We start from the raw sequence: 12,502 nt of genomic DNA on the forward strand, positions 1-12,502 counted from the left end.
AAGTACTCCTTTATTTTTTGGTAATAAATGTTGCCATGGTTCCCTTGCATACAGTAAACATCTCATGTACAAAGTTCAAAAAGACGAGATTAAATCTTGCACAATTGGAACTTAATTTATTTTACATAAAGGCATCTGTATAAAATAAAAGGTTTGTCAAAATGTACAATTTAAATTAAATAAATAAATAACACCAATTAATAAAATTATGTGTATTTCGTGTCATCTGATTGGTTGGCTATGATGTGATGCGTTTGATTGTTGTCTGGTCATTTATTTTTTTTAGTTTCACAATGTTTGTTGATCATTTTAAAATAAGAATTAATAATTTACCCAGTAACAGTTGAAATGTAATGAATTACTTTGCTTCTTTTAAAACATACTTACTGTAAGTACAAGCAAAATTTCTGATTTAGAAAAATAATACTGAAAAAAGTACAAGTACCCATAAAAGCAATTCATTTACAGAAATGTGAGTACTTGTAATCCATTACTTTCACCTTTGGGGTTTTTTATATTCTCTTTGGACTGTTTTTATACATTTTTTTGTTTGTCTGCACATGCTGTCAAAGGTCAACACTACAAGAAGTGCAATCTTTTTAAGACAGCAACGCAATAACTGTTTTTATACCTTAAGTTCATTAAAGTCATGTCCGTTGTTGTGGTTTAGCATTTATCCAACCAGAGGTTTTTCAGCCACTAAAAATTCAATCTTCTATCTACCTGAGCAGAGTTTGTGTGAACAAGTCAGAGGGGCTTTCATTATTACACCCTCTGTGTTTTGATGCCTACGCTCGTGTTGGCTGACATTTCTAAAGTCTTTTGTGTAAAATGTGAGGGCAGAAGCAGCACTGTGTGTGCTGTGCCGCCTCCATGCTCACCTACCGAGTCTGGCCAGTGCTTCACTGCCCCCTCTGTCCCCCCCACTGCTTTTCTTCCCATATCAGATCTTAGATTTTTTATTTTGAACACAGTCATTCACACACTGTGCAATCTGTCAGTGTTGCACTTTTTTGTTGTGTTGCTTTTAGCTTTATAACTCAAGTGATGTCCAAACAACCCTTTGAAGGCAAGCATGTCTTATTCTATATCCCTGGATTTTATAGAGCTTTACTATTGGGTTCAAAGCTGTGTCATCTTTGTGAATGAAATATAAATATGAAAAAGAAATATTTCCACACACAGAATCAAATGAAGTCCCATGGAAAATAAATACCTAACATTGGATTCCTACCAATGTGTAATACGACACATGTACGACGCTGCTCTTTTAATTTACATCTATTGCTTTATTTTCCTTTTTACCCATGTCTGTCCTTCCTTTAACCCAGTGGTTCCCAACCTTTTTTTAGATCGTGACCCCGTTTTGATATCAATAACTTCCTGGTGACAATATAAGACATTTTTTTTATTAAGAATTACTTTTTGATTCGTTTGTTAGACTGTATTACAAATACAGAGTAGCCAGGATTAGTGAGAAGTTGTGCCACCTTAGATATTATTATTATTATTATTATTATTATTATTATTATTATTATTAATAACTAGATTTGTTTTTTACAAATTAAAATTATAGAACACAGTTGTTGAAGACTGCATGCTGTTTTAATTTGAAAAAGAATGATAATTTGAAAAAAAATCTAAATCTATTTCTAATCAGTATTTCTTCCAGTATTTATTTATTTTTTTAGTCAATTACTAGACATTTCAGGCGACCCCATTTGAATTCCAGGCTACCCCACATGGGGTCCCGACCCCGAGATTGAAAAACACTGCTTGAACCACTCTTGAAAGTTTTCTTTAATTTACTTCCTGATGTTTTACGTTAGCTAGCGCTGTGAGACAGCTTATTGTTGTAATTGATGCTACATAAATGAAAAATATTGAATTTTTATATACCTCTCCTTTCATCTTTCCTCACGCTTCTATGTAACATATTCTACTTCAGCTCACTCTATTATAAATACTGTATATACGTCTCTTTATCTTATCTCCCATTGCGTCAGCTCTCATTAACGTTCCCCTTCCATTAACCCAGGGGATGATCCATCTAAAGGACTTTTCAAAAATGTTGATCCTAATAGACCCCCTTGTGACACATGCATTGATGACATCTCTTTTTTTTTTATTTTGCAGTTAATGACACTTCACTGGCAGTGCTTGAAACCCAAGAGGTGAACATCAGTGATGCTGACACCACCCAACTGCACCTGCGGGGGTTAGAGAGAGACAGTGGTTACAGATTTCACCTCAGCGCCTGCACTAGGGCCGGTTGTGGACCGTCATTAATGGAGGAGAGCAGGACTTTAGCTGTATCAGGTGCGTATAAGGACACGTCAACAGTGTGGACGTCAGGGTTGAGGTCAATTATAATTGTAATCCCGTAATTGATCATTAATTACAATTATGGTGTAACTAGGGGACCAAGCCTGCGGGGCCTGGGGACCGCGTATGCATGAAATTGTACTTTCCAATTGTAATTAAATTGTAATTGACTTTGTCATTGTAATTGCCATGAAAATTTTATACAAATTGTCAATTATAATTTAGGCTGTTGTCAGTGGACCCAGACCTTAGACAAACCTGACTAGTTACGGCACTTCCTGTGCGCATGCGTCCTTCCAGCTATAGTTCTGTCAGTTTTATTTTAGCCCTAACCCTATCCTTAACCCTAACCCTAATCCAGGAGATACCCTAAAGTATTTTTTTTTTGTATATGTATGTTTAAAGGTGGAATTTTCCGTGTTAAATATGTTAAAATGAAAAAAAAAAATAAAACGTCAGAAGTGGAATTCGAACCCACATCAGCGGAAGGAAAAATCATTGAGTCTAGCACCGTAGACCACTCAGCCATCCTAACACGGTGGTAACACAGGCACATTACGCTCGGAACTATAGTCAGATTTCTCTGAGGTCCGGGTCCGGAACTATTGTATATTTTAACGCAAAACTGGTAAACCATGTTACAGTTATAGTTCTACACATATTTAGCTAACAATTATTAAAATATGTTTCATATCACGCTTTTTTACATTTTACCATAAAAAAAAAGAAATCAAGGTATCAATGGTATACTGACTCAGACGCTCAGACGCCCTCACAAAACATTTTAAAACCTATATTTTCATTAATTAGGAAGCCTAACAAGGTAACCAATAGATATTTGTTTTTAGTGTATTTTACAGCTGAATCATCATAAGGCAGCGAACAAAATAGTAAGATTAACTGAGGTTTTTTATTTCACGCTCAGTAGTTGTAATTAATTGTAATTGAATTTTAGTAATTGAGAACATAATTTTAATTGACTTTCAGAGGATAAAAATTAATTGTAATGTAAGTGTAATTGGAAAGAATGCTAGTCATTGCAATCGCAACTGACTTAATTGAAGAATTACACTCAAATTACAAATTACAATCCTGTTCTTCCCCTGATAATCAATTACAATTACGTTCTCAAATACTAAAGTTCACTCACATTTACTGAGCCTGAAGTAAATAACCCTGTAATGTAACCTTCCCTCTTAAATAAGCTGTAAAATACACACAAACAATATTATCTATCATCTATTTTTCATCTCTTGGTTACCTTGTTAGGCTTCATTATCCATAAAAATATTGGTAATAAAATATTTTTGTGTGGGCGTCTGAGTCCTTTTTATGTCAGTTTTATGACTCGCTTTCAATCTTTTTTTTTAAATGGTAAAAATATCCTCAAGAGAAGTAACAGGTAGTGGGAATAGTTATATCTATAATAATAGATATGAAACATAATGTAATAATTGTTGATAAATATGTGCAAGCCAAAGAACTGTAACATGGTTCCTCAGTATTGTCTTTAATTAAATTGTAATTGACACTTTTTTTATATAATTTCCATGGCAAGTCAATTGTTTGAATTCAATTACCATTACAAAAGCAGTATATTTTTCCAATTACGATTACAGTTACAATGAATTATCAGTAACACGATTACAACTATAATTGACCCCAACCCTGATGGACGTCATGTATAACCTGCAAATATGATATTTTAAAAAAGGAGGCTCTCAAACAGGGTGAGAAATACGTATGCATATTTATTGTTAATATAAAGGCTCACATCCCTCAATGTAGTTGGAGGTTTACTTTCATATTCACAGAGGACCTCGTGAGCCTCACAGATGCCGTCACATGCCTGGTTGTTACTTTCTTCAAAGTACTAAATTACACAATCTCGAGATTCCAACTTCAACATGAACTCTTTATTCAAATTGAATTACTATCATTTCAAGACAAACTTAGCGTTATCTTGTTAGACTTGGTAACTGACCTTGGCTCAGTCTGCAGCTCTGCATCTCACACTGCTGATAATGAATTAAGTTTTAGATTCCCATTTTCTCTTATTCAAAATCATAAGTTTGGTCTGAGTTTATTTAATATCATTTACAGGAATGTTGTTTATGTTTAAAGACACCCTTAACTATAAAATGACATAACTTGAATTAGTTGTGAGCATTACCACAGATATAACCTGCACTATTCTTCTGACTAACACATGTAGAAAGTGAAAAATCACCAATTCAGACCTTTGATGAAGTGTTTATGTAATTTATTTATGTTCTGTAAAGCAGTTTTGGCACAGGTGCTAAACAGCCATGGCCAGTTTAATACTTTAATACTACTTATAACCCATTAGGATTCTTATTTTTAAACCAGGTATAGCCTAGACCAATGGTTCCCAAACTTTTCACAGTCCGGTACCCCTTCAGACATTTAACCTGAAGCCATGTTCCCCCTACTCCTGCACACTTAAATAACTCAATAATGTAATGCCATATACAATGTAGTCCTAAAGTAAATTTGACCTATCCTGTTGAGGAATAATATATAATAATAACTAGAATATTTGCATTTCCTGAAGAAAATGCAAGTGAGGATGCAGGTGCTGGCCCGCATCGCACTTCATTAGCTTATCATTTGCATTAGCATTATCGAGCATCAACATTAACATTAGCATAGCATTAGCCTAGCAATAGCATTAACCTAGCAATAGCAATAACATTAACCTAGCAATAGCAATAACATTAACCTAGCATTAACATAACAATAGAATTAGCCTAGCATTAGCATCAGCCTAGCATTAATATTGATCTAGTATTAGCTTTAACCTCGCATTAGCCTAGCAATACCAATAACCTAGCATTAGGATTAGCCTAGCATTAATATTAACCAAGCATTGGCATTATTCTAGTAATAGCATTAGCCTAGCATTAGCCTAGCATTAACATTAACCGCTCTATTTATATTCTAGTTTCCAAAGTTGTCATTGTTTTTAATTTTCATTCACGCACCCCCTATGATAATTTGCATACCCCTGGGGGTACCCATACCTCACTTTGGGAACCTAGGACCTAGACCAGTGGTTCCCAAACTTTTCACAGTCTGGTACCCCTTCACACATTTGTACCCCCTACTCCTGCACACTTAAAAAACATAATAATATAACGCCAAATACAACGTAGCCTTACAGTAAAATGTGTCTCAGAATTTTACCTATCCTGTTGAGGAATAATAAAAAAACCAATCTGAAAGCACACAATAAAACATCTTAGAATTATCACTTGTTTGCTTTATTTAAATAAGTCGCTTACTGGCGTTTTCAGTGATAAACCAATGTCTTTTTTTGTCAAAATGAATCTACCAAAACAAATGTAGAATTAACTAATGTATCAATAACTGTGAAATACAATTCACTTCTTTAATGAGAAGGGTGAGGTTGTTAGAATGCACATAACTCTGCAATCTTTGGCTGAATTTTATATTTGTGCATTTTTGATGAGTTTGTTTCTCTGTCTGAGGCTGTATGAGGGGGCTCTGCATCAGTAATTTGTGGCAATGCATGGAGGCTCCTGACTGCTGGTCCATTTACATTCAAAGTGTCTATTTGTACGGTTGCCGTACGGACAACCCCCGGTGCTATTGGTACGGTTACCGAACTACAAGTACGTAGCGTCTTAGGGTTAGGTTTAGGCATTGGTTTAGGGTTAGGTTATAACCCAATATCGCAACAATTTTTAGGTTTAGGGTTAAGTTTAGGGTAAGGTTTAGTCTTAGTCACGCGACTTAAACTGCCCAATGAATGACCTATCACGTGACCTAAACTGGCCAAATAGGGATGCTGCGTACGGATAGAATGTCTATATATTGATACGGCAACCGTACGGATAGTCACTGCCTTTTATATTCTAGTTTCTAACGTTGCCACAGTGTTTTACCCAACTTTGGGAACCTTGGACCTAAGGAAGTCTGCAGAGCAGCACACCACCTGGAGAGGATGGCTCAGTTTGTCTTTCTCCCATTACTCCCACTCACGAGGCTCACAAATCCAGGCTGGACTCTGACCAATGCTGTCCTCAGGCTGACAAAACTGGGCTCAGTTCACGTCCAGTGAAGGTGTTCTTTCAGATAACCACACAGAACACAGAACAGTCTGTAGGTGTTTCTGGGTTCGGTTAGGTGGAGGTCTCTCAGGCATCAGAGCAGGGCTGTGGAGAGAGAGAGAGAAAGTCTCCACCATTTGTTTTCTTTTATAATTGTCAATCTTTTCCAACAGCTTAGAGCATAATGTGTGTGAAGTAGTGTAATGTGTCTCACTTCTGCCTGACCTTCAACATAATCTGTGGCAGAAGGTAAATTTCATTCGTATCAAATGTCTTTATACATACGATTTACGCATACAGACACTGGCTGTCTGAAGGCACTTCAAAGTCAGCGCTATTAGAACAGCTAACAGGAATGTTAATACTTATTAAATATAATAATATACTTTTAAATGTTAATAATACAACATTGTTCCTGATTTGTTCTTATTCTTTTGTTTTTCTCATGATTCTCTTTAGCCAATTTGCTTCTTTAAAATACGATAACAAATAATAATAAAAAGTCACGAAAGATAACAACAGCTCAGATAAGACTTATGTAATGTTGTAGTATATCCAGCTAATATAGGAGAAACGTTTCAGTCAATCAGAAAGGTGAAACCCTCCCGTCACAGTAACAAAAACACTTTGCAGTACCCCCGACTTCATCTGAGACTCAGTTCAACTGAGATGGCTCCTGTTTCAGCTATTTCACAATCATTGGACCCAGTCCTAAAGATGTTAAATAATAACTCCCCCTGTGCTTGTTCACTTAGCTTATTATTTGATGTTTTTAGATCCTTGTGGAGACAAACCCAGAGCCAGAGATGAGGAGTCACTGGGTTTATTGTCTAAGTATCAGAGGCAGAAACAGACAAACAGGCCTGGAGCTCTGTAGCTTCACCAGATGTAAACAGGGTTTCATTTTGAACTTGCCAGACTCCTGGTTTCTCTCACAGATTAAAGAGTGTAAAGTTGCTGATAACAGCAACCACAACATGTGTACTGCACCTACTGGAGCTGGCATAGGCTTTATGGTCATTCTGACCGAAAGAAGCGAGGCATGGGTAATTTATTTGTATAGTACATTTCATACACAAGGCAATTCAATGTGCTTTACATAATCAAAAAGTGCAACAGAAAATATTTCCCTCTCATTCATACACAGTAGAGAAAAAGAGTGCCTTTAATTTTAATTTAAAAATGTTCTCATGTGATGCTGAGTTCAGCTCTGCTGGCAGTTTGTTCCAATTACTTGCAGCATAACAACTGAAAGCAGCGTCACCATGTTTGCTGTGAACTCTGAGCTCCACTATCTGACCTGTGTCCATAGATCTGAGAGACCTGCTGGGTTCATACCTGACTAATATCTCACAAGCTACGTTTCCATTACCCTTGGAAATGGAAATGCGCAAAATTGAAATAGCGCAATAAAAACTGGTAATGGAAACAACTTACTTCTGAAAAAAAGAACACTCAAATATCACGAAAATGTTTTTATACTTTGATGAGGAGGAATTTCAGACGTTTTGAAATGTGCCGCAAAAGCGCTATTTAAACACTTTCCGCAAACACACGTCACAGAACCTGGTCACATGACCACTTCTTTTTTCGAAAAAACATGGCGTGGTACGTGTGGACAGAAGAGGAGACCAGGACATTTCTTTGCATTATACTTAAAAATTATTACTTCCATATTAAACAACAAAGGAATACAGAGTGTTTTAAGGAGGTTTTGGTGTACGTCTTCCTGCAGAGAAGCTCTTGCCCAAAAACAACCTTCAATGGAAACATGTTCATAGCGCAATTATTCTTTGCTGACATTTAGAAATATCGCTTTTGATTTGCGAAAATCGATAATGGAAACCCAGCTACTGATGTATTCTGGACCCAAACCCATTCACCAACAGCAGAACTTTAAAGTCTATTCTGAGGCTGACCGGGAGGGGACCAGCACTGTGACCATGTGTTCATAGCTGGAAACATGAAAAGTATGTAAATATATTCTGGAATTTATATTGATTTCACACAGTAATGGATCTTTCGTTACATTTTCTTTTCTTTACACACGTTCTTTTGGATTTTGAAAACATTGGTATTGCTTGGAGTATTTCTCACAAATACTTAAAACATCATTCACCTTATGATAGGATACTGTCATATCCCAAGGCAGAAAGTTAACCTGCATCGTGGGGGGTGAAGTTTATGCCTTCACTTCAAAGCTGTGCCAACTTTTGCTCACAGACAAATATAGACCCATTCTTTTGAAGTGCATTAAAAAAAGGAAACTTTGCCGTTGTTACAAGTAATGAAGCTTAGAAGCTGAGATCACATACATCACACCCTTACCCGTCATTGCTTGCTTAAAGAAATATGTTCTGCCTTTATTCTTACCTTGCAGTTAGCTGCACAGTGTTTGTGAAAATATGAAGAACCAAGCCTCAAGAGCTGATGTTTAAAAATTAAAAACGGTGTTATTAGGAGGGCTACTGGTGTGTAAGCCACACATTTGCATAATCAAACATTAAAAACATACTAAAGAAAATGCAGTGTGAATACCACCGAGAGGCTTATTGTGCTGTGGTGTTTTTAAGAACATGCAGGGTGTAAAATGGTGAATGGAAAATACATTTAATTCCATTGCATGCAAAGAAGAAAGAAGGTTAGAAACATTTGATCAAAATCTTCCTGAACTCATAACCACCTTCAAGGAATTGGCAAAAATTGAGGGTGAGTGTCAAGGCTCTAATTACGTAAACGACAAGAATTTGACTCAGTTGGAGTTCATTTTGGACGAAGATGTGGAAGGTAAAACATCTTAAGAGAAAACTGCCGCAAGAGAAAACATTAAGCGGGGTCACTAACAACATGTAAAGGTGAAAACAAGTTTTCATTCAGAATCAGAAATGTTTTAATGGCCAAGTACAGTTTTTAGGACAGTACAAGGAATTTGACTTGGTAGTCGGTGCACGAAACAAAAAAAAAAACAAAGAAAAACAAAAAACAAAGAAACAACCCAGCAACAATAATAATAATGATGATAAATATAAAGGAAGTAGCTACTGTAATGTTTATTATTGAAGTACAGCAGGAGGAGCTTTGCTCATGTTTTGTTTTTAAAAATTACTGCCGAAACATTTGCAACCAGTTACATGTAAATGAGTAAATGGATGTTAGAATAAAGAACAAATCAGTATTTTGCTTCACTTCAACATTCTTGACATATTCTGAGTGATTATTTAGCATTAAATTGAAAGTCATTTAAGTCAGTGATGATTAAAATGTTTGCCTGAAACTATTTACATGTGTGTATAGCAGGACTCTCTTAAAATGAGAGGCCAGTCCTAATGACCAGGGTACAGAAACTTTAAAATCAATAAATAAAATACATTTTCAAATTTGTATATTAATACATACATAATTCAGATATCAGAAAGGCAAGGCAAGGAAAATGTATTTGTTTAGCGCATTTCATACACAAGATAAGAACATTAAAATCAGCAGTAAATCATTTAAAAACAGCAGTAAAATCTTTAAATCAACAATAATTTGATCAAAAATCTCCCTTTCAGTCACATGCAGTAGAGAAAAAAAGTGCCTTTAACTTGGATTTAATAATGTTCTCATGTGCTGACTTCAGCTCTGCTGCAGTTTGTTCCACTTCTTTGCAGCATAACAACTAAAAGCAGCGTCACCATGTTTGCTGTGAACTCTGGGCTCCACTGTCTGACCTGAATTTATTTAATCTGACTGCTAAATGTCAGATCTGAGTCTATCGGAACACCAAGGTTTCTGACTTGGTCTTTAGCTTTTAAAGATCAAGACTAAAGATAGCAGTCCTTTTTTCACTGTTACCAAAGACAATCACCTCCATCTTGTCATGGTATAGTTGAAGGAAGTTTTCACTCATCCAGCAGTTTACCTTTTCTAAGCAGTCACACAACATCTCTATGACCATAGTCATCTGGGTTCAGCAATAGATATTGTTGTGTGTCATCTGCGTAGCTCTGATAATCAACCTTACAGTTCTGTAGAATTTGTCCAAAAGGAAGCATTTAAAGGCTAAAAAGAAGGGGTCCAAGAACAGAGCCCTGAGGAACCCCACAGGATATTTGTCAGATTCAAAGTTTCCAATGCTTACAAAATAACTTTGCTCCTCCAAGTAGGACTTAAACCATTACATAACAAGGTAATCAAGAGACGAGAAACAAATTACATGATAGATAATATTTTTAAGTGTATTTTACAGCTGATTTAAGACGTGGATCAAAACTGACCCGTTATCATTTGAGATGCTAACAGAAAGCTAACACAAGAGGAAGGTTAAGTTTTATGATCTTATTTATTTAATGCTCTGTAATTGTGATTAATTGAATTTGAACTTTAGTAATTGAGAATATAATTGTAATTGACTTTGAAATTTGAACTGTAATCCGAGTTGAGTTTTAATTGAACATGAGTAATTGAAGACATAATTGTAGTTGAAAAATATAATTAACCCCAACCCTGGTGATTGATATGTTTGCCGTAAAAATATTTACATAGCAGGACTAATGAACAGGGTGTAGAACATTTAGTCAAATTTATTGATAAATAGATAAACAAAACATAACACATTTTTTAAAAACATTTAGAATATCAAAAAACTATTTTCTTCTTTTCTTTTCTTTTTTTTTTTTACATACAATTTTTGTTGTCTTTAATAATAAATACTTTAAAACCGGACAGCACTCTGCTTTAGTACTTCTTTTCAGAGGCTCTGGATCTTGCCAGAGAGCCATTAGAGGCATTGTGTGTAAATATAGTTGGGTTAAAGGCTCGATGGACAGATAAAGTAGTTGTTTCATGTAGTTGTCCTGAGGGCTTGTTAGTCACATTGTACAGGAGTAAATAGTTCCACTGATAGTGAATCAGAACATGGCGTGGCTGAGTGACACGGGAAAGGAAGGCGACATTTCACCTTTGTAAATGGAAGAGCCTATAATGTCACCGCCATTTTAATACAATGAAGTGTTGTGTGCTCACTTTGAATAAAGGGCAGCGTGACATGCACAGCAAACAATCACACAGATTTCAGGACAAAACATGAATCAGTTTGGAAATGTGTTCCTGGGGAGAGATGAGCTGAAGCCGCACTTAGTTAAAACAGGAAAACGTTGGCAGAGTTATGAGAAATGCTAATGGGTAAAACAAAGAGCAGCTAACCATCACAGCAGAGAGAGGGGAGAAAAGCACCAATTATATACTACAAAGCAGCGCAGGATGGAAACAGAATAGCATCCAAAACCACTTAAAACCCCTTCTTACAAAATCGAACCAATTATTAGCTCTTTAGCACATTTTTTAAACAACTTAGTTTCTATTAAAAACAAGTTCCCTACTGGTCTACAGTCACTGTCAAAACAATATTCAAAGTTAAGTAAAAACATAATAATTAAGACTCAAAATTGAAAAAAAAAAAAAAAATAATAAAAAAAATAAATAAATAAATATATATATATATATATATATATATACACTGTAAATAGGATACCAATCAGTTATAAAGAGAAAACAGGGGTTTTGTGAACAAAAGCATTATATTCTGTTAGCAGAGGCTCAAATAAGGCCACACAGTATTCACAGTAAACAATGTGAGGAACAATACAGGCAATTAAATAAGATTTCCTTTTTTCCACTGGTGACATTTTATTCAATTATGGTACACATAGGAGAGAGTTAGTATTAAATCCACTCAATAATTATACATATTCACATTAACACTTCATTAGTCTTTTGCACTTTGTTGAAATGACATATTAGTTATAAAGTACCGTATTTTTCAGGCAATAAGGCGCACTTAAAATCCTTTAATTTTTTTAAAAAATCAACAATGCGCCTTATAATCAGGTGCACCTTATGTATGAAAATAATATGTCGAAATGTTTTAGTAAAACTTTGGTAAACTATGAAGCTGCACCTCTTGATGGATATTTGGTGCTTCAGGGCTACCGTAGTCAGGCGCCTCGTGGAGTGATATGTACCTGTACTGTGCTTCAACATACTGAACTGAAAAAGTGAGTGTATTGTTCTGTACTTTATGTGTTAAACTTGAACAATGTTGA

General features: G+C 35.5%; 1 protein-coding gene across 6 annotated transcripts in view; it reads left to right on the top strand.

Moving 5' to 3' along the window:
* Positions 1 to 12,502, top strand: part of LOC114466567 (neural cell adhesion molecule L1-like protein) — a 102,136-nt gene that overhangs the window by 66,969 nt on the left and 22,665 nt on the right. For all 6 annotated transcript variants that reach the window (XM_028452099.1, XM_028452100.1, XM_028452098.1 and 3 more), the window contains exon 23: positions 2,137 to 2,319. In XM_028452099.1, the coding sequence (XP_028307900.1) occupies positions 2,137 to 2,319 (183 nt within the window). The remainder of the gene's footprint in view (positions 1 to 2,136; positions 2,320 to 12,502) is intronic.

The sequence above is a fragment of the Gouania willdenowi genome, chromosome 7 (assembly GCF_900634775.1).
Source record: "Gouania willdenowi chromosome 7, fGouWil2.1, whole genome shotgun sequence".
Taxonomy (NCBI): domain Eukaryota; kingdom Metazoa; phylum Chordata; class Actinopteri; order Blenniiformes; family Gobiesocidae; genus Gouania; species Gouania willdenowi.